Source organism: Macaca thibetana, chromosome 19 (assembly GCF_024542745.1).
Source record: "Macaca thibetana thibetana isolate TM-01 chromosome 19, ASM2454274v1, whole genome shotgun sequence".
Classification (NCBI taxonomy): Eukaryota; Metazoa; Chordata; class Mammalia; order Primates; family Cercopithecidae; genus Macaca; species Macaca thibetana.
In genome coordinates this window covers 33,236,860-33,261,697 of record NC_065596.1, presented here as the reverse complement: position 1 = coordinate 33,261,697, position 24,838 = coordinate 33,236,860, and the positions used below count along the sequence as shown (strand labels likewise).

The 24,838-nt window shown below is 44.5% G+C and overlaps 4 protein-coding genes and 2 pseudogenes across 8 annotated transcripts in view; 4 read left to right on the top strand and 2 right to left on the bottom strand.

The window, feature by feature from the left end:
- LOC126943035 (zinc finger protein 468) overlaps positions 1-9,319 on the top strand; it is a 38,889-nt gene extending 29,570 nt beyond the window's left edge. For 2 of the 4 annotated variants that reach the window (XM_050771348.1, XM_050771349.1), the window contains one exon: positions 5,737-9,319. In XM_050771348.1, the coding sequence (XP_050627305.1) occupies positions 5,737-7,166 (1,430 nt within the window). In that variant the 3' untranslated portion in view covers positions 7,167-9,319. Of the gene's footprint in view, positions 1-2,645; positions 2,764-3,089; positions 3,404-5,736 lie in introns of those variants that run through there. The other 2 variants (XM_050771350.1, XM_050771351.1) reach the window with 2 other exon arrangements.
- The window catches only part of LOC126943046 (zinc finger protein 320), a 52,890-nt gene extending 39,583 nt beyond the window's left edge, over positions 1-13,307 (top strand). The window contains exon 4 of the mRNA XM_050771380.1: positions 13,292-13,307. The gene's annotated coding sequence lies outside the window, so the exon portion shown is untranslated. The remainder of the gene's footprint in view (positions 1-13,291) is intronic.
- Positions 1-24,838, top strand: part of LOC126943023 (zinc finger protein 28) — a 62,605-nt gene that overhangs the window by 9,174 nt on the left and 28,593 nt on the right. The gene's annotated exons all lie outside the window — the stretch shown is intronic.
- On the top strand, positions 7,579-10,256 carry LOC126943076 (putative zinc finger protein 137; annotated as a pseudogene). The gene is made up of 2 exons (XR_007721689.1): positions 7,579-7,676; positions 7,792-10,256. The product of XR_007721689.1 is annotated as a putative zinc finger protein 137 (transcript).
- On the bottom strand, positions 10,878-11,382 carry LOC126943071 (ubiquitin-60S ribosomal protein L40-like). Its single transcript, XM_050771425.1, has one exon. The coding sequence runs from the start codon at positions 11,346-11,348 to the stop codon at positions 10,962-10,964; it is 387 nt and encodes a 128-aa protein (XP_050627382.1). The 5' UTR covers positions 11,349-11,382; the 3' UTR covers positions 10,878-10,961.
- On the bottom strand, positions 17,448-18,254 carry LOC126943065 (14-3-3 protein epsilon-like; annotated as a pseudogene).

Here is a 24,838-nt window from a genome sequence, read left to right as displayed (position 1 = left end):
GACAAGAGACTGAGTAAAGAAATAAAGAAATAAGACACAGAAACAAAGTATAGACAAAGAACAGTGGGCCCAGGGGACCGGCACACTCAGCATGTGAGGACCTGCCCCGGCACCGGTCTCTGAGTTCCCTCAGTATTTATTGACCATTATTTTTACTATCTTAGTGAGGGGAGTGTAGCAGGGCAACATTTAGGGAGAAGGTCATCAGGGAAACATGTGAGCAAAGGAATCTGTATCATGAATAAGTTCAAGGAAAGGTAGTTTGCCTGGATGTGCACGTATGCTAGATTTATGTTTCACTTTACACAAACATCTCAATGTAGCAAAGAGTAACAGAGCAGTATTTCTGCCAGCATATCTTGCCTCCAGCCATGCTTTTCTCCTTTCTCGGAATAGAATGAATGGGAATGGTCTGCTTTACACTGAGACATTCCATTCCCAGGGACAGAAGCCTTCTTCTTATCTCAACTGCAAAGAGGCCTCCCTCTTTCACTCCTCCTCCTCAGCACAGACCCTTTACAGGTGTCGGGCTGGGGGATGTAAGGTCTTTCCCTTCCCATGAGGCCATGTCTCAGGCTGTCTCAGCAGGGGGAAACTTTGGACAATACCCAGGCTTTTTTGGGCAGAGGTCTCTTGGGCTTTCCGCAGTACACTGTGTCCCTGGCAAGACTGGAGAATGGCGGTGACTTTTACCAGGCATACTGCCTGCAAACATATTGTTAACAAGGCACATCCTGCACAGCCCTAAATCCCTTAAACCTGGATTCAATGCAGCACATGTTTCTGTGAGCACAGGGTTGGGGCTAAAGTTACAGGTTAACAGCATCTCAAAGCAAAACAGTTTTTCTTAATATAGATTAAAATGGAGTTTCTTATGTCTTCCTTTTCTACATAGACACAGTAACAAGCTGATCTCTCTTTTCTCCACACTTTCTTTGTGCCTGCTTATCTCTCTGCTCTTACTTTCTTTCTTTTCTTTCCTTTTTTTTATGACAGAGTCTCACTCTGTCGCCCAGGCTACAGTGCAGTGGTACGATCATGGCTAACTGCAGCCTTCGCCTCCCGGGCTCAAAGGATTCTCGTTCCCCAGGTTCCTGAGTAGCTGGAACTGCAGGTGTGCACCACCATGCCCAGCTAATTTTTGTGTTTTTAGTAGAGATGGGGATTCACCATGTTGGTCAGGCTGGTCTCAAACTCCTGATCTCAAGTGATCCACTTACCTGGGATTCCCAAAGCACTGGGATTATAGGCATGAGCTGCCATGCCTAACCATTGTTATCATTTTAAATAGTTTTGTCCTTTAGTTCTTAGTAAACATGTAACAACCAGTGTCCATTCCTTTCAGTATGCAGAAGTGAAGTGCGTTGTATAGATATTTGGGCAGAGGTTATTGTTGCAGGTATGTTAAACATCTTAAAGTTATAGCATAATAATGAAACTTAAAATTTCCATAACCTGGACATATGCAGTGGCTCACGCCTATAATCCCAGTACTTTGGGAGGCCAAGGTGGGCAGAACACCTGAGGTCAGGAGTTCAAAACCAGCCTGGCTAACATGTCGAAACTTTGTCTCTACTAAAATTACAAAAATTAGCCAGGTGCGGTGGTGGGTGGCTGTAATCCCAGCTACTCAGGAGGCTGAGCCAGGAGAGTCGCTTGAATCTGGAAGGCGGAAGTTGCGGTGAGCTGATATCATGCCATTACACTCCAGCCTGGGAGACAGAAAAAAAAACATCCATAACCTGCAAAAACTACTCCACTAGAACTTTTTTTATTTATGTCAGAATTAATTCTGTGTGTGTTGCATTTCCATTAACATATATGTACAGTGTTTTTCATGCCTTTTATTTTAAAAAATATGAAAAAACGTTTATTTATGAAGAAAAGGTATACGTATGCCAGTTTCTGCGTCTGTCCTTTTATTAATTATGTATTTATGAGACAGAGTTTTGTTGTTGTCACCCAGGCTGAAGTACAATGCTGTGATCTCAGCTCACCGCAACCTCTGCCTCTTGGGTACAACCGATTCTCCTGCCTCAGCCTCCAAGTAGCTGGGATTAGAGGCATGCACCACCACACTCATCTAATTTTGTATTTTTAGTAGAGACAGGGTTTCTCCTTGTTGGCCAGGCTGATCTCGAACTCCCGACCTCAGGTGATTCGCCTGGCTCGTCCTCCCAAAGTGCTGGGATTACAGGAATGAAAGACCACGCCTGGACTATCTGTTTTTTTAATTTACCTTCACTGGATAACTTTATTTATTTATTTATTTAATTTTTTGTGATGGAGTCTCACTCTGTCACCCTGGCTGGAGTACAGTGGTGTGATCTTGACTCACTGTAACCTCCACCATCCAGGTTCAAGCAATTCTTCATCCTCAGCCTCCTGAGTAGCTGCGACTATAGGCGTGCACCACTATACCCAGCTAATTTTTATATTTTTAGTAGAGATGGGGTTTTACCATGTTGGTTGGCCGGGATGGTCTCGATCTCCTGAGCTGGTGATCCGCCCACTTCAACCTCCCAAAGTGCTGGGATTACAGGCATGAGCCACGACACCCAGTCTGGAGAACTTTTTATATGGTTGTGGGTTGGAGTTACTCTTTAGCCTTCTTTCATTTCTCTTTTTTTTTCTCTCTGAGACAGAGTTTCAGTCTGTCACCCAGGCTAAAGTGCAGTGGTGTGATCTAGGCTCACTGCAACCTCCACTTCCCAGGTTCAAGCAATTCTCCTGCCTCAGCCTTCCAAGTAGCTGGGACTACAGGTGAGTGCTAACACGCCGGGCTAATTTTTTGGTATTTTTTTTAGTAGAGTCGGAGTTTCAGCTTGTCAGCCAGGATGGCCTCAATCTCCTGGCCTGGTGATCCTCCCGCCTCAGCCTCCCAAAATGCTGGGATTACTCGCACGAGCCACCGCACCTGGCCTGTCTCAAGGTTTTTAAAACATGTTAGTGCTAGTAGATGGCTTCAAGTATTGCAAGTTTTACAGTACAGACTCTCAACTTCCTTAGTTTAATAAGATTTGTCAGCTTTCGATGATGTTAATGATGAGATGCTCTTTTTCCTGTCTGTCATTTCGCTGTCCTGTCAGAAATAGATTAGACTGGCCGGCCATGGTGGCTCACCCCTCTAATCCCAGCACTTTGGGAGGCTGCGACACGTTGATCACTTGTCAGGAGTTTGAGGCAAGCCTGGCCAACATGGTGAAACCCCGTCTCTACTAAAAATACAAAAATTAGCTGTGCATGGTGGCGTGCACCCATGATCCCAGCTAATTGGGAGGTTGAGGCAGGAGAATCCCTTGAACCCGGGAGGTGGAGGTTGCAGTGAACCAAGATCATGCCACTGAACTCCAGACTTGGCGACACAGTGAGACTCTGGACTGAGGAGGGAGAATCACTTGAGGTAGGAGAATCCTGCCAGTACACTCCAGCCTGGGTGATAGAGCGTGACTCCATCTCAAAAACAAACAAAAAAGGAAATAGCTTAAACTGGGAGGCTTCAGACACAGACATTTATTTCTCATGAATTTGCAAAGTGGGAAATCCAAGAGTGAGGTGCCAGCCACATTGTTTCCTAGTGAGAGCCTTCTTCATGGTTTAGCCCAGCCATCTTCCTGCCGTGTCCTGACATGGTGGAAAGAGGAACAGGAAACGAGCTCTTTACTGTCTTTTTATAAATGCGCTGGTCCTATTCACGAGTAGTCAACACCCATGACTAGATCCTCTCAAGGTCTGCATCTGCAGGAACATCCTATTAGAGAATACTAAATCTACCGAAGCTTATTTGAGAAGTAGTTATTTATCTTATTTTATTTTTTTGAGACAAAGTCTCATTCTGTCACTGAGGCTGGAGTGCAGGGGCGTGATCTTGCCTCACTGCAACCTACGCCTCCTGGGTTCAAATGTTTCCTGCCTCAGATTCCCAAGTAGCTGGGATTACAGGCGTCTTCCACCATGCCCAGCTGATTTTTTTGTAGTTTTAGTAGAGATGGTGTGTCGCCATGTTGTCCAGGCTGGTCTTGAACTCCTGAACTCATGATTCACCCACCTCAGGCGACCAAAATGCTGGGATTACAGGCATGTGACACTGCACCCGGACGTTAGCCAATTCTTGTTCCTGATAATGCTGTGTGTTTTCTTGACCTCATATATCAGAAGGTAGTGATCTTAACATGTATTTCAGGTCTTACATTGTGTACTGGTGGTAAGTACAAGTTTTGGCTTTTTTCTTAAGAGGGAATTGTTTAGAATTCTTCAGTCTGTATAAATCTACTTATTTTTTTCTTGCTTGTTTTATCCTGGGTTGCAATATTTGATTAATTGATTTTTATGACTTCATATGTGAATTTTCAGTATGTGGTATGCAATATAACTGACACACTCCCCCATTAATGTCACAAAGTGCCACAGGGTGCAGGGGCTCACACCTGTAATCCCAGGACTTTGGGAGGCCGAGTCGTGTGGATCACCTGAGGTCAGGAGTTCGAGACTAGCCTGGCCAACATGGTGAAACCTGATTTCTACTAAAAATACAAAAATTAGCCGGGCATAGTGGCACATGCCTGTAATCCCAGGTGCTCAGGACCTAAAACAAGAAACTTGCATGAGCCTAGGAGGCAGAGGTTGCAGTGAGCCAAGATCATGCCATTGCACTCCAGCCTGGGTGACAGAGCCAGACTCTATCTCAAAAAAACAAAAATACCAAAAATTAAAAATTAAAGTCACTATATGCCTATTCCAGTTAATAACTTTTGTAACAGTTATTCAGAAAAATAGGGTATTAACATTTTCTTTCTTTTTTTTTTTTTTGAGATGGAGTCTCACTTTGTCGCCCAGGGTAAAGTGCCACGATCTCAAATCACCATAATCTTTGCCACCCAAGTTCTAGCGATTATCCTGCCTCAGCCTCCCAAGTAGCTGGGACTACAGGTGCCCGTGACCACGCCTGGTTACTTTTTGTATGTTTAGTAGAGACAGAGTTTTGCCACATTGGCCAGGCTGGTTGAAATCCTGACCTGAGGTGATCCATTTGCCTCGGCCTCCGGAAGTACTGGGATTACAGTCGCGAGCCACCATGCCATGCCTTTTTTTTGAGATGGAGTCTCATTTTATCACCCAAGCTGGAGTGGAGTGGTGCAGTGTTAGCTAACTGCAACCTTGGCCTTTTAGCTTAATGCAATTCTTGTGACTCAGCCTCTGGAGTAGCTGGGAGTACAGGCGCTGGCCACCACACCTGGCTAATTTTTGTAATCTTATCTTGTCAGTGCTATGGTTATTTGACAATACAGAATTTCCACTAATTTTGGTTATTCTTACAGTAGCCTGAGGTGGATTATTTATCAATATAGTATATTGTGTGGTTCTTTAGCATTTATTTGTATACACTAAATATGCTGTAAATATGAAGGATATACATTTTTCTCCGATGTGGCAGTGATAAGTGTGATACACTGTAGGGTCACCGTGGAAAAACACTCCTTACTTTACACTTACACATGTTTGTGTCCTGTCAGTGTTTTGTCATAATATTGGGAATAGGCTTCCGTAGAAATGGTTTGAAGGGCATGTAATCGTCCTTGTTTATTAAAGAATCTTACTCCTTTTGTGTTCCTAAACTTTGAAGCTCATATTTGGGAAGTTGAAAATAAGTATTGTTTTTTCTATGATATTTACACATTTCAGTATTATATACCATCCGTACTTAACTGGAAACCTATTGGTGTTTAAATTTTGTAGATATCTCTTCCAAATGCATGTTGAAGACATTGTCATCAACAGGGCAAGGCAATACAGAAGTGATCCTCACCGGGACATTGCAAAGACAAGCAAGTCATCACACTGGAGAATTTTGCCTCCATGAAATTGGGAAAGACATTCATGACTTTGACTTTCAGTGGAAAGAAGATGAAACAAATGGTCATGCAGCACCCATGACAAAAATCAAAGAGTTGACTGGTAATACAGACCGACATGATCAAAGGCATGCTGGAAACAAGCATATTAAAGATCAGCTTGGATCAAGCTTTCATTCGCATCTGTCTGAACTGCACGTATTTCAGCCTGAAGGGAAAATTGGTAATCAAGTTGAGAAATCTATCAACAATGCTTCCTCAGTTTCAACAGCCCAAAGAATTTCTGATAGGCCCAAAACCCTTATTTCTAGTAAGTATGGAAATAATTACCTCCATTCTTCATTACTCACACAAAAATGGGAAGGACACATGAGAGAAAAATCTTTCGAATGTATCGAGAGTTTCAAATCCTTTAATTGTAGCTCACTCTTAAAAAAACACCAGATAATTCACTTAGAAGAGAAGCAATGTAAATGTGATGTATGTGGGAAGGTCTTTAATCAGAAGCGATACCTTGCATGCCATCGTAGATGTCACACTGGTGAGAAACCTTACAAGTGTAATGAGTGTGGCAAGACCTTTGGTCACAATTCATCCCTCTTCATCCACAAAGCACTTCATACCGGAGAGAAACCTTATGAATGTGAAGAATGTGACAAAGTTTTCAGTCGCAAATCACACCTTGAAAGACACAAGAGGATTCATACTGGAGAGAAACCATACAAATGTAAGGTTTGTGATGAGGCTTTCGTGTATAATTCATATCTGGCAAAGCATACTATACTTCACACTGGAGAGAAACCTTACACATGTAATGAATGTGGCAAGGTTTTTAATCGACTATCAACCCTTGCACGCCATCGTAGACTTCATACTGGAGAGAAACCTTACAAATGTGAAGAGTGTGACAAAGTTTTCAGTCGCAGATCACACCTTGAAAGACATAGGAGGATTCATAGTGGAGAGAAACCTTACAAATGTGAAGAATGTGAGAAAGTTTTCAGTCGCAAATCAAACCTGGAAAGACATAGGAGGATTCATACTGGAGAGAAACCATACAAATGTAAGGTTTGTGGCAAGGCTTTCCAGAGGGATTCACACCTGGCACAACATCAGAGAGTTCACACTGGAGAGAAACCTTACAAATGTAATGAGTGTGGCAAGACCTTCCGTCAGACATCATCCCTTATAATCCATCGTAGGCTTCATACTGGAGAGAAACCTTACAAGTGTAATGAGTGTGGCAAGACCTTCAGTCAGATGTCATCCCTTGTATACCATCATAGACTTCATAGTGCAGAGAAATCTGAATAGTCTAATGAGTGTGTCAACACCTTCCATCACCATTCAACCCTTGTAAATCACAGGGCCATTCATACTGGAGAGAAACCTTACAAGTGTAATGAATGTTTCAAGGTTTTTAATGAAAAAGCAACCCTTGCACGTCATCATAGACATCATACCGCAGAGAAACCTTACAAATGGGAGGAATGTGACAACGTGTTCAGTCATAAGTCAAACCTTGAAAAACATAAGAAGATTCACACTGAAGAGAAACCATACAGATATAAAATTTGTGACAAGGTTTTTGCATATAATTCATACCTGGCAAAACATACTAGAATTCACACTGGAGAGAAACCTTAGAAGTGTAATGAGTGTGGCAAGACCTTGGGTCAATATTCACACCTTGTAATTCACACTGGAGAGAAACCTTACAAGTCTAATGGATGTGGCATGGTTTTTAATCAATAATCACACCTTGCAAGTCATCACAGATTTCATACTGCAGAGAAATCTTACAAACGTGAACAATGTGACAAAGTTCAGTCGCAAATCCAGCTTTAAATACGTAGGAGAATTCATACTGGAGAAAAAACATGCAAATATAAGGTTTGTGACAAGGCTTTCGGGAATGATTCACACCTGACAATACTAGAATTCACACTGGAGAGAAACTTTACAAGTGCAATGAGTGTGGCAAAGCCTTTAGTGGGCAGTCAACACTTACCATCAAGCAATCCATGGGACAGGGAAACTTGACTAATGTAATGATTGTCACAAAGTTTTCAGTAATGCTACAATCATTGCAAGTCATTGGAGAATCCACAATGAAGAGAGATCTTAAAAGTGTCATAAGTGTGGCAAATTTTTCAGACATCGTTCATGCCTTGCATTTCATTGGTGAACTCATGCTGGAGTGAAACCTTACAAATGTCATGATTGTGGCAGGGTCTTCAGTCAAGTTTCATCCTACGCAAAACAGGATAATTCATACAGGAGAGAAAGCTCGCAAGTTTGATGATTGTGGCAAAGCCTTTACTTCACGTTCACACCTCATTAGGCATCAGAAAATCCATACTGGACAGAAATCTTATAAATGTCATCAGTGTGGCAAGGTCTTCAGTCTGAGGTCACTCCTTGCAGAACATCAGGCAATTCCTTTTAGAGACAGTTGTTTCTAATGTAATGAGTATAACAGACCATCAAGCATTAATTGACATTAGAGTCAAATCAGCCTTGACCTGAGTTTGAGTTGACTTAACATTGAGTTCAAGCATTAATTACCATTAAACTGTTTATGTTAAGAGGATTGTGCTGGGGGCCATGGCCCATGCTTGTAATCTCAGCACTTTGAGAGGCAAAGACAGGTAGGTCACTCGAGGTCAGGAGTTTGAGAACACCCTGGCCAACAGACAGGAGCCACTTTTCCCAAACTGTATTTTCTTTTTCTTTTTTTCTTTTTGAGATGGAGTCTTGCTCTGTTGCCCATGTTGGAGTTTAGTGGCATGATCTCGGCTCACTGCAACCCCCTCCTCCTAGGTTCAAGCGATTTTCCTGCCTCAGTCTCCCTAGTAGCTGGCACTACAGTTGTGTGCCACCATACTTGGGTAATTTTTTGTATTTTTAGTAGAGACTGGGTTTTACCGTATTAGCCAGAATAGTCTCCATATTCTGACTTTATGATCCACCTGACTCCACCTCCCAAAGTGCTGAGATTACAGGTGTGAGCCACTCTGCCTGGCCTGTTTTTTGTTTCTTTAACAAAAAGTTATAGGGATTTCTATGAGTATTGTACTGAATCTAAATCACATTCAGTTATATAATCATTGAGCAATATTAATTTTTCCAATCAGTATGGGGTTTATATCTATTTATACATGTTTTTAATCATTTTGATCAATGTTTGTAGATTTCAAGGTACAAACCTCACCTTTTAATGCTTATTTCTAAATGTTTCTTAGTTTAAGTTCTTTAGCAAATGGAAGTGGTTTCTAATTTTCTTTTAAAATTATTTATTGTTAATGTATGGAAATTCAGCTGATTTTTGGTGCTGTTGTTCTATTCTGCAAATACACTGAATGTGTTTATTAGTTCCAGTTGCATTTTGATTGACTCTTCGTGATTTTCTTCACAGAATGTCATGTCATCAACGAACAAATAAAATTTGACTTCTTTCTTTCTGATTTGGATGAGTTTGATTTATTTTGCTATTTCATTGCTCTGGCTAGGACAGCCAGTATTGATTGAATAGAAGGGGTGAGAGCATTCTTGCATCATGTGAGATCCTACAGGAAAAGCATTCCATTTTCCCCGATTGGTTATTTCTGCATTGGTCATTTCATGGATGGTCTTTCTATTATCGAGGTAAATTTCCTTCTGTATCTATTTTATTTAGGATTTCCATGATGACTGGATGTTGAATTTTGTGAAATGCTTTTTCTTCGTCTACTGAGATGATGTGATTTTCATGTTTCATTCTGTTCAAGTGGTATATCTCATTGATTTGCTTGAATATGTTGAACCATCCTTGCATCTCAGAAATAAGTGGTACTTGCATATCTACAATCCTTTTTATATCCTCTTGAATACAGTTTGCTAGTACAAGGGGTCTTCAGGAAGTTCATGGAAAAATACATATTATGAGAAAATTGTGCGTGATGTCGCATTTTCTGCACCAAAATAAACTGGTACAAGCTTGAGCCCAGGAGGTAGAGGCTGCAGGGAGCCATGATCATGCCACTGTACTCCAGCGTGGGTGACAGAGCGAGATAGTGTCTCAAGAAATCAATATGGTGAAATTTGGGTAGAGGAACAATGAAATCATTGATGCTTTATGAAAAGGTTATGGAGACGATGCCCAAAAGAAATCACTAGTTTGTAAATGGATAACTCATTTTAAGTTGGGACATGACAGTGTTGATTAAAATATAGAAATTAGCTTGGTGTGGCGAGCGCCTGTAACACAGCTACTCGGGAGGCTGAGGTAGAAGAATGACTTTAATTTCGGGACCAGAGGTTGCAGTGAGCCGAGATCACGCAACTGCACTCCAGCTGGGCAACAGCAAGATTCCGTCTCAAAAATAAAATAAAGTAAAATAAAATAAAATAAAATAAAAATAAAACCGCTTCTCAAATAAGCTTTGGTATAATCTTAGGAGGTAACATCATTGTTTTGCAACTATAATATGTGTTCGAAATATTCTTCTATGACCCCACATTTCATTAGATATGTTTTTTAACCATTTTAAAACTGATTTTCTCTGAAATTTACTGTGTTCAGTTTGCCTGAGGACTGCATGCTTTCTAGTCTGTATCATAATTGGAAACATTTTCTGGTACCTGATAAATGATTTTAGTTTGTTTCGATGTGTACTTGATAAAGATATGAAGGAACTTTTTCTTTATGCTGACATCAAAATTTAGCTGAAGTAGCCTATTATTCCATTTTCTTTGTTCATGTCATTTGATTAAATGGTGAGCTGTGAGCTGCTAAGTGAATGTTCCCTTCAAGTTTCTCTGGTCCATAGTATTCTTTGCAGATGTTGAAGGATGGGCAGGATTGACTTGGAACCTTGTTCCAGCAGAGCCCCTGTGTTCATGAAGAAAACATTTGCTCAGATCTCCTTTGTACCACTGCTTCTCTTTCAGTGTTTTAAACACCTATAGCTATGTGTTCCCAATTGTGTTTATTTTGAAGATATTACTATCATTTTTTCTTTCTTTTTTTTTTTTTTTTGCTGCTCCAGTCAACGAAAGGGACACTTTATTGAGGCTCCAGGGCCACGGGGCCTGGGCAGGAGGTTGCCCTTCAAGGAAAGAAGAGCCTTATTTGACCTTCTTCTTGGGGCGCAGGTTGTTGGTGTGGCCACACTTCTTCTTGTGGCAGTTGACAGCACGAGGGTGAAGGCGAGCATAGCACTTGCGGCAGATCATCTTGTCGCAGTTGTATTTCGGGGCAAGCTGGCGGAGGGAAGGCTCAATAATGCCACCTCGCAGACGCAACACCAGGTGCAGGGTGGACTCTTTCTGGATGTTGTAGTCTGAGAGAGTGCGGCCATCTTCCAGCTGTTTGCCGGCAAATATCAGACGCTGCTGGTCAGGTGGGATACCCTCCTTGTCTTGAATTTTGGCTTTGACATTCTCAATGGTGTCACTGGGCTCGACCTCGAGGGTGATGGTTTTGCCCGTGAGGGTCTTCACAAAGATCTGCATGTTTGCGTCTACCGCTCAACCGCCGCCACCAACCCATACTATCATTTTTTCTGAGAAAATAGTTACATGTTTAGGATTCATACCATCAGAACCTTAGACGTTGAAAGAGATACTTCATTTGCTCAAGTGTATAAAATTGTCCTGGAATTTTTTTTTTTTCCTTTCTCTGAGACAGAGTGTCATTAGGTCATCCATGCTTGAGTGCAGCGACACGATCTTGGCTCACTGCAACCTCTGCCTCCCAGGGCCAAAGATCCACCCCAGTCAGCCCCTCAAATGGCTGAGACCACGGATGCACACCACCACACCTGGCTAATTTTTTGTACTTTTGGTGAAGTGTCTCCTTCTCGAAACAACAGTGACTCAACCTGTAATGTACAGGTGGGGAATAAGACCAGAAAAGCTCAGTCAGAGTGACGCTGACCCCTGAAATACTTCGCCAAATAGTGTGTGGCTTTTCCTGTAGGAGAGGGCAATGCTTAGGTGTAATTTGAATTTTAAATGGATTCCTGTCCTCCCAAAATGTAAAAACACAAATACCAGAATGGAAAAAACGGGGGATTAGACTCAAATCATCTTGAACTTATTCTTTTCTCTGGCCACACCCACTGCTTTTCCTTATCTCACAGTTTTAACCCACCTACCCATGTCCCTGCAGGCCTGTCCCCTGAGTTCTACAATCCTGTGTCCAGTTGTCTCAGCTCTCTGCTGGGACATCAAACAGGCATCTCCACCTTCACGTGTCCATAAGTGACTTCCTAAACCCCTAAACACATTCCCTTACAGTCCTACACGTCTCAGATGAGGGTGTCGGTGTACTTCTGGAAACTTAGTCAAACTTGACAGCATGTATTTTAAATATGGGAGATAAATTACATTATTTGTAAGTGTTGTCATTTATAATGTAAAGAGAAAGTTGCAGGTATACATAAAAGGAGTGAGAAAATACATCATTTCCGAAATTCTTTTGAAGTGTGAGAGAAAAATATTTTAAGACCTCATCCCTATGGATCCGGGCTCCCAGGACCCCTCTGACCTCACCTCCTGCCTGGGTTCTCCTTGCTCCCTCTGCTCCAGACACGCAGGCTTCTTTCTTTTTTCTGGGACTGAGGTTGCTCCTTTCTCAGGGCCTTCACTCGGGCTGTCCCTCTGCCTAGGATTCTCTGGCCCCTCAGCTGCAAGTGACAAGCAGCGTTTCTTCCCTAAGTATTTGTTCTGACATCAATTTTTCTGTGGAAACTTCTGATCGCCCACAGTCCTCCATTTGACATGGCAGCTCCACCTTCACCCCCACCTCTGGTCCATGTTGCCTGTTCCATGTGATTCTTTTTGCTCCTTCGCTGTTCACTGGATCCTGGTGGGAACAAGTCCCCAAGTGGAGAGCAGAGCCAGAAGGTGGGGCTGTGCTGGGCTGGCGCCCTCTGAGGGGAGCTCAACCCTGACTTCACATTAGTGTTCTCAGGCATTTTGGAAATACATCTTTTATGCTGTTTTATCAGAGATTGCTGTTATCATAGATTTAAACCCACCCTCAGTAATATTTACTATGGTGCTGGTGATTCTCATCGGTGTCCAGCATTGAACGTCAAGGCAGTTTTCTCCATGTTGAGAGCTGAGATCAGCCTGTGATCCACAGGGAGGTGAGGGCGCTGTGCTCTGTGTGGGGTTTGGTTAGTGCCAGATCTGTGCCCTGGAGATCTGTGCCCTGCTGCAGCGTGTGTGTGTGCGGACTATTCCAGGAGGGAGCAAGATCTGAAAACGGGTCATAATTAGCCTTGTAGGTTTTCCTGTGGGACGTTCTTATCTCTGCATGATCTTGGGTGCAGTGGGCAGCAGAGGACACTCTTTCTCCCGGGTGAGGTCTCCCCTGTGTGTGTGTTTTGTCACAGGAAAGGAGGGAGTGATTTCTAAACATTAAATCTCTTATTTTTTTTCACATACAGGATTTCCAAAGACTCATGTTACATGAGGAAGCCACCAAGAAGAGCAAAGAAAAGGATCCAGGGATGGCTCTTCCTCAGGTGAGTGATATTCCTCGGTGGATTCTGCTGTCTGTTTCCTTTCTGAAATGCCAGGTATTGTGGTAGCCAGTCTTCTCGGAGTCTGAAGCGTCCTGCCTCACACGTTTGCTGGCACTCACCCATGCCTTTCCTCAGTCCTTGTCATCTTCACTTAAATTCCATCTCCTATAACCTAGTGAATGAGCTTGGGAAGAGGCTCCCCTGGGCATGGTCCTGGGAAGGGCTCACACCAGACATGGATGGAGACGGGGTGAGGGTCCCGTGCTGTCAGTGATGTTGGGCAGCAGGGATTGTTCAGAGACCACATCTGGATGCACGTTTAGCTCTTTGTGGACCAGATCAGAGAAACTGTATATGAAAGTCATACATTGTGGGTGAAAAGACAAGATATCAGACTATTACTGTGTTTGTGTAGAAAAAGGAAGACATAAGAAATTCCATTTTGATCTGTACTAAGAAAAATTCTTATGCTTTGAGATGCTGTTAATCTGTAACCTTAGCCCCAACCCTGTGTTCACAGAAACATGTGTGTATTGAATCAAGATTTAATTGGTCTCGGGCTGTGCAAGATGTGCTTTGTTTAAAAAGTTCTTGCAGGCAGTATGGTTTGTGAAAGGCATTGCCATTCTCCATTCTCGATTAACCAGGGACACAATGTACCAAGGAAAGCCGCAGGAACCTCTGCTCAAGAAAGCCTGGGTATTGTCCAGTTTTTCCCCCACTGAGACAGCCTGAGATATGGCCTCATGGGAAGGGAAAGACCTTACAGTGCCCCAGCCCAGCACCTGTAAATGAAATGGTCTGTGCTGAGGAGGATGAGTGAAAGAGGGAGGCCTCTTTGCAGTTGAGGTAAGAGGAAGGCATCTGTCTCCTGCTTGTCCCTGGGAATGGAATGTCTCAGTGTAAAACCCGACTGTACATTCTATTTACTGAGATAGGAGAAAACCGCCCTATGGCTGGAGTGAGACATGCTGGTGACAATACTGCTCTTTACTGCACTGAGATGTTTGTGTAAAGTCAAACATAAGTCTGGCCTACGTGCACATCCAGGCACAGCACCTCTCCTTAAACTTATTTATGACCCAGAGTCCTTTGCTCACGTGTTTTCCTGCTGACCCTCTCCTCACCATTACCCTATAGTCCTGTCACATTCCCCTCGCCGAGATAGTAGAGATAGTGATCAATAAACACTGAGGGAACTCAGAGGCTGAGGCCAGTGCAGGTCTTACTTGCTGAGTGTCGGTCCCCTAGACCCACTCTTCTCCCTCTATACTTTGTCCCTGTATCTTATTTCTTTTCTCAGTCTCTTATCTCCACCTTGTGAGGAATGCACACAGGTGTGGAGGGGCAGGCCCCCTTCAGCACATTAATGTGCATTGGTATCTGGTAAATTCTGGAAAAGGAGACAAACTAGGGAAGCTATTTTGCATCTGATTTTGTAATGCATTTGAAGCTACACTAGTGAGTCAATATCTCTGACTCCAAACTTTCTTTTTTAAGAGACAAGGTGTCACTCTGGGGCCCAGTCTGGAGTGCAGTGGAACCATTCTATTAACAGCAGCCTCAAATTCATGGGCTCAAGTAACACCAATATTAGCCTCTCAAGGAGCCAGGATGATAGGCGTGTGCTACTATGCCAGGCTAATTCTAATCTGAGAGAAGATGAGAATGAGAGCTATGTACAGAATGAGGGAGGGAAACAGTGATGAAGATGAAGGGGGACCCTGGGTGCAGATGAGCGGTGAGTTGATTGGATGTGATGATGAAGTGATGACGTGTTGCTCCCTCTATTTGTAATGTAATGAATTTAAGTCCCTCTGGTACATAATATTTTAGGCAGGTGTTGAAGGATGGGCTGGACTGACTTTGAACCTTGGTTTAGCAGAGCCCAGGTGTTCATGAAGAAAACATTTGCTCAGATCTCATTTCTTTTTTTTTTTTTTTTTTTTGAGACGGAGTCTCGCTCTGTAGCCCAGGCTGGAGTGCAGTGGCCGGATCTCAGCTCACTGCAAGCTCCGCCTCCCGGGTTCACGCCATTCTCCGGCCTCAGCCTCCCGAGTAGCTGGGACTACAGGCGCTGCCACCTCGCCCGGCTATTTTTTGTATTTCTTAGTAGAGACGGGGTTTCACCATGTTAGCCAGGATGGCAGATCTAATTTCTACAGCTGCCTCTTTTTCAGTGTTTTAAACACCTGCAGCTCTGTGTTCACAGTGTGTATATTTTCAACATATTTCTGTGACTTTCTGGGAGTGAGTAATTACATGTTTGGGATTGATGCCATCAGAACCTTAGACCTCAAAAGAAGTTTGTTTTGCTCAAGAATATACAAGATGGTTTTGGATTTTTTTTTTTTTTTTTTCCAAGTGGCATGTCACTCTGTTACTTGGGCTGAAATGCAGTGGTACAATCTTGGACCACTGTAACCTCTGTGTCCCAGGCTCAAGTGATCTTGCATCAGCCTCCCAAGCAGCTGGGACCACAGATGTGTGCCAGGAAGCCTGGCTAATTTGTTGTATTTTCGGTAGAGATGGGGTTTCACCATGTTGCCCAGGTTGGTTTCAAACTTCTGGGCTGAAGTGCTCTGCCTGCCTCAACCTCCCAACGTGCTGGGATTACAGGGGTGAGCCACCCTCCTGGCTTGTTTTGGAGCTTTCCAGTGGAGGAAGACCACTGGGCCTATTGGGCCTTCCAGGCCATCACATGGGAATGAGCCACACCTCCTTCCTCCTCACCTCGGAGCTTCTCAGGATAACTTGGGGAAATGTCTCCCGCCATGAGCCTCGGTGAGCCCACCTGGAACATAGAGGTGAGGAATAAGACCAGGAAAGCTCAGTCAGAGTGACACTGACCCCTGAAATGACTGACAAAATACAGTGTGTGGCTTTTCTTCTGGGAGAGGGTAGTACTCAGTTTTAACTGGAATTTTTTTTTTGTAGTGTGACATTTTTAATTTAGTTTGGTTTCACTTAAGTTTAATGTTACTTCCATGCTGTGTTTTAGTAAGAACAATACACATTCTGTATCTGTGGCTCCAGTCAGATATCCACTATTACAGATTACCTTCAAGTTAGACATACTGAACAAAAGAGGTTGAGTGAGTGAAGGAGGGGAGGAGTGAGGGGAAGGAGGTAGGGGGAGGGGAAAGGAGAAGAATGAAGCATTGAACAGCCATGCCGGCTTCTCCATACCACCTTCAACACTAACCTGCTTCAGTGGGAGAGTAAAGTAGGCAACAATGAGCAGCCACAGACTGTTGAACTGTTACCAGCACCGTGCTTTTCAGCAACATTTCAGCAGAGCTTGAAACATTTTTTTTTTTTTTTGAGACGGAGTCTCGCTCTGTCACCCAGGCTGGAGTGCAGTGGCCGGATCTCTGCTCACTGCAAGCTCCGCCTCCCGGGTTCACGCCATTCTCCTGCCTCAGCCTCCCGAGTAGCTGGGACTACAGGCGCCTGCCACCTCGCCCGGCTAAGTTTTTGTATTTTTAGTAGAGACGGGGTTTCACTGTGTTAGCCAGGATGGTCTCGATCTCCTGACCTCGTGATCCGCCCGTCTCGGCCTCCCAAAGTGCTGGGATTACAGGCTTGAGCCACTGCGCCCGGCCGCTTGAAACATTTTTTACAGCAAAACCATTACAACAAACTCTCTCCCCAAACAACCTCTAACCATCTCAAGCTAACACCCAATTACTTTCAAACATTGGTATAAAATGCAGTTTAAGCCATTAGAAAAATAGAAACCAATATCACTTATGTCTCTATCGTGTGATTAACCTCTCAGGTGCTTGCCTCACCTAGAGGTCTAATGGCTTTCAAATGTCATTTCCATTTCTAGCAGTGATTTTGCCACATCTGGCACGGAGACAACACAGTAATGGTAAAGAAGCCTGTATGTAGTTCGGTTAGTGTCTTAAAGAACCTAAAATCTGGGACCAGTAAAATCCACAGAAATTCACTCTCACCTTTAAGAACTTTTGAAAACTGTTAAAACAAAACCAAACCAAACCCAACAGGGCAGGAACCAAATTCTGAGACCAAATGTAAAAGTCAGATTTAGTGGTTCTTGGTGACAGTGGGGAGTTTCCAAGGGGTGGAATGGGGAGGACTCGGGTGGTCACAGATAGTTTCTCTTGTTGGCTTCTATGGCTCACTAATTTGAGTCTTTATGGCTCACAATTTGAGTCTTCCACGTCCTGCAGAGCTTCTTTATTCTGTTCTTCTCTGTCACCCTGCATGTCCGAAGTACATAGTGTCAGATTATCACGAAACAACTGCATGATAAGTGTAGAGTCCTTATAGCTTACTCCACTCAGCATATCCAGTTCTGCAATGCATCATCCAAAGCTGCCTTTGCCAACCTGCGGCATGGTCGGGGGAATTAAGAATTTCCTAGTAGAATATAAAACAATCGAGAGCAAGACCTAAGCGCATAGGACATGTTGGTGGAAGTTCTGTCAATGCAGTATCACTAGCAGCTTTATCAGCCACTAGACTATTCTCCGCAGCCTCCTTCCTGTCATTTCCTGTGGCAAACTCTGCCAGATACCTGTGTAGTCCCCTTTCATTTTATAATAGAAAACCTTGGACTTGCCAGTGTTAGCTGCTGGAATGAGGGGTTTGTCCGGCACATCCAGAATGTCACAACAGATTAATGTTAGCTCAGTCTCAAATATTTGCTGATATCCCCAAATCATTCCTAGGCTGTCTTCTCCTCCCTTGTTTTCTTCTTCCTGTTCAATGCAGCTGCTTATTCTCCAGGAGGCCTTTATAGCTCCAATCACATTCTTACATGCAATAGAGAGAAGGTTTCTTTCTCCAACAGTCAGTTCCACATGCATCCCTGCTACTGTCTTCATGGACTCTTCCCGACAGTGGCTCCAGCAGGGTCTGCACTACGGATGGAAGCGGATAGTGTCTCCAGACTTCCTTTTTTTTTTTTTTTTGCTTGAGGACAGAGTCTTGCTCTGTTGCCCAGGCTGGAGTGCAGTGGTCAAGGGGGCCAGCCCATCCACACCTGTGTGTGTTTCTTATCAGGCTGGATGAGAGACTGAGAAAAGAAATAAGAGACAGAGACAAAGTATAGAGAAAGAACAGTGGGCCCAGGGGACCAGCGCTCAGCATACGGAGGACCCACGCCAGCACTGGAGATGGTAGAGACAAGGGTCTCCATCTCAGAGACGGGATGATCACTATCTCTACCATCTCAGAGAGGGGGATGTGGCAGGACAATAGGGTAATGGGGGAAAAAGTCAGCAGGAAAATGTGAACAAAGATCTCTGGTCATAAATAAGTTTAAGGACAGGTGCTGTGCTTTGATGTGCACGTATAAAAACATCTCGGTGCAGTAAAGAGCAGTATTGCCTCCAGCATGTCTCATCTCCAGCCATAAGGTGGTTTTCTCCTATCTCAGTGAATAGAACATGCAATCGGGTTTTACACCGAGACATTTTATTCCCAGGGACGAGCAGGAGACAGATGCCTTCGTCTTATCTCAACTGCAAAGAGGCCTTCCTCTTTCACTCATTCTCCTCAGCACAGACCACTTACGGGTGCCAGGCTGGGGGACAGTCAGGTCTTTCCCTTCCCATGAGGCCATATTTCAGGCTATCACATGGGGAGAAACCTTGGACAATACCTGGCTTTCCTGGGCAGAGGTCCCTGTGGCCTTCCGCAGTGTATTGTGTCCCTGGGTACTCGAGATAGAGAATGGCGATGACTTTTACCAAGCATACTGCCTTCAAGCACTTTTTTAACAAAGCACATCCTGCACAGCCCTAAATCCATTAAACCTTGAGTCAACACAGCACATGTCTCTGCAAGCACAGGGTTGGGGCTAGGGTTACAGATTAACACATCTCAAGGCAGAAGAATTTCTTTTAGTACAAAACAAAATGGAGTCTCTTATGTCTACTTTTCTCTACATAGACACAGTAACAGTCTGATCTCTCTTTCTTTTCCCCACACAGTGGCATGATCTTGGCTCACTGCAGCCTCCCCATCCTGGGTTTAAGCAATTCTCCTGCCTCAGCCTCCGAGTAGCTGGGATTACAGGCACATGCTGCCACACCCAGCTAATTTTTGTATTTTTAATAGAGGCGGGGTTTCACCACGTTGTCCAGGATGGTCTTGATCTCTTGATCTTGTGATTCAACCCCTTGGCCTCCCAAAGTGCTGGGATTACAAGCATGAGTCACTGCGCCCGGCCTTAACTCGAATTTTAAATGGATTCCAGTCCTCCAGAAGTGGAAAAAAAAAAAAAAAGCAAAAGATGAGCAAAAACAGCGGATTAGACTCAAATCACCTTGAACTTTATCATCTCACAGCTTTAACCCACCTACACGGCTCCATGTTCCCTGCAGGCCTCTCCCCTGAGCTCTACAGTCCTGTGTCCAGTTCTCTCCTCTCTCTGCTGGGACATCAAACAGGCATCTCGGCCTTCACGTGTCCATAAGTGTCTTCCTAAACTCCCAAACATTCCCTTGCAGTCCTACACGTCTCAGATGAGGGTGACTGTGTACCTCTGGGGACTTAGTCAGACATGACAGCATGTATTTAAAATATGGGAGATAAATTATATTATTTATAAGTTTTGTAATTTATAATGTAAAGAGAAATTAGTATGTATTCATGAAATGACTGGGAAGATACATCACTTCTAAAATTCTTTTGTGTGTGTATGTGTGTCTGTGTGTGTGTCTGTGTGTGTGTGTATGTGTGTGTGTATGTGTGTGTGTGTGCTGGAGTTTGGCTCTTCTCACCCAGGCTGTAGTGCAGTGGCTTGATCTCTGTAGGCAGAGGATTACCCAGGTGCCGAGGCAAGAGAATGAAGGCACAAACTGTTTCAGTATAATAGAGAAAATAGTTAGAATAAGAATAGTCGTAATACAAATTAGATACAGAGATGATCATGGACAATTATCAATCATTATTAATTGTTAGCTTTTAACATTACTCTTTGTTGCATTACTAATATAACCTAGGAATAACCAGTGGGTAGAGGGTCAGGTGCTGAAGGGACATTGTGAGAAGTGACCTAGAAGGCAAGAGGTGAGCCTTCTGTCATGCCTGCATCAGGGCCGCGTGAGGGTTCCTTGGTGAAGCGGTAACGCCAGTGTCCGGGAAGGCACCTGTTACTTAGCAGACCACAAAAGGGAGTCTCCTTTCCTTGGAGGAGTCAGGGAACATTACTCTACCAGCTCCTTGTGGAAGGCTGGATATGATCCAGGCCTGCCCGCAGTCATCCAGAGGCCTAAACCCCTGCCTGTGGTGCTTCAATGGTCACGCTCCTTGTCCACTTTCATGTTCCTCACATATTCCTGGTTCCTCTTTGGAGTTTGTAGTAGATAGTGGTAGAAGAAATAGTGAAAGTCTTAAAGTCTTTGATCTTTCTTATAAGTGCATAGAAGAAAACGCTGATATATGCTGCCTTCTCTCTGCTTCAGCTACCTAAAAGGGAAGGGACCCCTGTCCTGTGATCATGTGACTTGCTTCACCTTGTCAATCACTTAGAAGACTCACCCTCCTTACCCTGCCCCCTTGTCTTGTATGCAATAAATATCAGCACGCCCAGCCGTTGGGGGCCACTACCGGTCTCCACGTCTTGATGGTAGTGGTCCCCCAGTCCCAGCTGTTTTCTCTTTATTTCTTTGTCCTGGGTCTTTATTTATTACAATCTCTCATCTCCGCACACGGGGAGAACACCTGCTAAGCCCCGTAGTGCTGGACCCTATAGATCTCGATTCACTGCAACCTCCTTCTGCCGGGTTCAAGCAGGGAGGTGGCTTCCAGGTCACAGATAAATGAGGCACAAATGGTTGCAATCTTTTGAGTTTCTTTTTCTTTTTTTTTTTTTTTTTTTTTTTTTGAGATGAAGTCTCATTTTGTTACCTAGGCTGCAGTGCAGTGGCGCGATCTCAGCTCGTTGCATCTGCCTCCCAAAGTGCTGGGATTACAGTCCTGAGCCACGTTCTGGGCCCTTCTTTTGAGTTTTTGATTAGCCTTTCGAAGGAGGCACTCAGATACGCATCTATATCAGGGAGCAAAGGGGTGACTTTGAATAGAAGGCCAGTCTGGTTCCCTAAGTGGCTCCCAGCTTGACTTCTCCCTTTTACTTAATGATTTGGGGGCTTGAAGATTTATTTCCTTTCACACAGCCCATCATTCATCCCACCTCTGGTGCACGTTGCTTGTTCTATGTGATTAGTTTTGTGCCTTTGCCATCCACTGTCTGGATCCTGGTGAGAACAAGGCCCCAAGGGAAGAGCAGAAGCAGAACGTGGGGCTGTGCTGGGCTCGCCGCCTCTGAGTGGAGCTCAACCCTGGCTTCACATTAGACTGCAGAGCATTTTACAAATAGAGCATTTGTGCTGCTTTAGCAGGGATTCTTATTCTGAAGGGCTGGAGTCCATCCTCAGTAATAGCTGCAGTGGCCCAGGTGCTTGTCATCTGTGTGCAGCATTGAGCATCGAAGCTCTGTGTCCTCCATTTCTGAGGGCTGAGCTCAGCCTGTGATCCACAGAGAGATGAGGGGGCTGTCCTCTGGATGGGGTTTGATGAGGGATGGGTCTGTATCCTGAAGGGGCGATCAGTCCAGCCCAGCTGCCCCTGCTGCCTCGTGTGTGGGGGCTTCTCCAGGAGGGGAGTGAGATCTGAAGACCGGGGTCAAACGTACACTTACAGGTCTTCCTGTGGGGCTTTCTTATCTCTGCATGGTCTCTGGTGCAGTGGGCCTCAGAGGACCGCCTTTCTACACGGTGAGGTCTCCCTTATCTGGGTGTTTTTGTCACAGGAAGGGAGTGAGTCATTTCTACATGAAGTTTCATATTTTTTTTTCACATACAGGATTGATTTCTAAAGACTCAGGTTACGTGAGGAAGCAGCTGAGAAGAGGAAAGGAAGGGAGCCAGGCATGGCCCTTCCTCAGGTGAAGTGATGTTCCTCTGGGGATGAATCTGTCTCTTTCCTTTCTGAAATGTCGGGAATGTAGTAGCCAGTCTCTTCTGAGTCTGAAGCATTTCCTCTCACCTGCTCTGAGATTCCATCTCCCGTGACCCAGTGACATGAACTTGGGAAGAGGCTCCACTGGGCATGGTCCTGGGAAGGGCTCACACCCAGACATGGATGGACACGGGGTGTGGGCCCCGTGGTGTCAGTGCTGCTGGGCAGCCTGGATTGTTCAGGGGCCACATCTGGATGTCAGCTCTTCGTGGACCAGATCAGAGAAATACTTATTAAATACATACATTAATGTGTACAGATAGCTGGTAAATTCTGGAAAAGGAGACCAATAAGGGGAGATATTGTGTATGTGATTTGGTAATGCATTTGAAGCCACACTAGTAGATCAATATGTCTCTGACTTCAGACTTTTTTTTTTTTTTTTTTTAAGAAACAGGATGTTGGTCTGGGTGTGTTGGCTGACGCCTGTAATCTCAGCACTATAGGAGGCCAAGGCGGGTGGATCCCTTGAGATCGGGAGATTGAGACCAGCCTGGCCCACGTGGTGAAACCTCATCTCTACTAAAAGTATAAAAATGAGTTGGGGGTGCTGGCGCATGCCTGTAATCTCAGCTACTCAAGAGGCTGAGGCGGGAGAATCACTTGAATCTGGGAGATGGAGGTCACAGAAAGCCATCATTGTGCCACTGCACTCCAGCCTGGGCAACAGAGCGAGACTCCATCTCTAAAAAATAAAGGAGAGGCCGGGCGCGGTGGCTCAAGCCTGTAATCCCAGCATTTTGGGAGGCCGAGGCGGGTGGATCACGAGGTCAGGAGATCGAGACTATCCTGGCTAACATGGTGAAACCCCGTCTCTACTAAAAATACAAAAAACTAGCCGGGCGTGGTGGCGAGCGCCTGTAGTCTCAGCTACTTGGGAGGCTGAGGCAGGAGAATGGCGTGAACCCGGGAGGCGGAGCTTGCAGTGAGCCGAGATCACGCCACTGCACTCCAGCCTGGGAGACACAGCAAGACTCCGTCTCAAAAAAAAAAAATAAATAAATAAAAATAAATAAATAAAGGAGAGAGAGAGAAAATGTCGCTCTGTGGCTTAGTTCTGGAGTATAATGGCACAATTTAGAGTTTACAGCGACCTGAAATTCCTGGGCTCAAGTAATCCCCACTTTAGTCTCCCAAAGAGCTTGAGTGATAGGCATGTGTCACCACATGTGGCTAATTGTTTTATTTATTTATTTAGAGATGGAGTCTTGCTTTGTTGCCCAAGCTGGAGTGCAGTGACAGGATCTCAGCTGACTGCAACATCCGCCTCCTGGGTTCAAGCAATTCTCCCGCGTCAGCCTCCTGAGTAGCTGGGATTACAGGCGCCCGCCACCATGACTGACTAATTTTTTTGTATTCTTAGTGGAGATCGGGTTTCCCCATATTGGTCAGGCTGGTCGGGAACTCCTGACCTTGCGTTTTTTCACCTCAGCCTCCCATAGTGCTGGGATTACGGGCCTGAGCCACCGTGCCCAGCTAGACTCTGCACTTTTAATGACTTGGAATGGAATGGAAAGTGGAGATACACAGCAGTGGAACAGGATGCTTTTTCACATCATTGATTTTACTTATTTATTTATTTATTTTTAGTTCAGTTTCAATCTGTCACTCAGGCTGGAGTGCAATAGTGGGATTTTTTCTCACTGTGGCCTCTGCCTCCTGGATTACAGTGATTCTTTTGCCTGAACCCCTTGAGTAGCTGGGATTAGAGGTGCACGCCACCACGCATGTAACGCTGCGATGTGATGCGTGTGCGTGAATACATGGATGGATAAGCCCATGGTTTATGTAGAAAACACAACCTTTGCAGTAAGTTTTTTTTTTATAATAATTGTAATGATTTTAAGATTTTTTCATTGTTGTCAACTGTCACAACAATGAGTTAATAGTAAGAAGGGGCCGGGCATGGTGGCTTATGCCTGTAATCCCAGCACTTTGGGAGGCCGATGCTGGTGGTCAGGAGTTCAAGACCAGCCTGACCAAAATGGTGAAACCCTGTCTCTACTACAAATACAAAATTTAGGATGGGTGCGGTAGCTCACGCCTGTAATCCCAGCAATTTTGGAGGCTGAGGTGGGCAGATCACGAGTCAAGAGATCGAGACCATCCTGGCTAACACGGTGAAACCCCATCTCTAATAAAAATGCAAAAAAAATTAGCCAGGCCTTGTGGCGGGCACCTGTAGTCCCAGCTACTCAGGAGGCTGAGGCAGGAGAATGGCGTGAACCTGGGAGGTGGAACTTGCAGTGAGCCGAGATTGTGCCACTGCACTTCAGCCTGATCAACAGAGTAAGACTCCGTCTCAAAAAAACAAGAACAAAAACAAAAATAAATACAAAATATAGCCAGGCCCAGTGGCAGGCACCTGTAATCCCAGCTACTCGGGAGGCTGAGATGAGAGAATTGCTTGAACCTGTGCGGCAGGGGTTGCAGTGATCTGAGATCATGCCACTGCACTCCAGCCTGGGCAAT

What these genes read in the sequence shown, in the direction of transcription:
- LOC126943071 (XM_050771425.1), bottom strand. Translation starts at nt 11,348, where the DNA reads ATGCAGATCTTTGTGAAGACCCTCACGGGCAAAACCATCACCCTCGAG.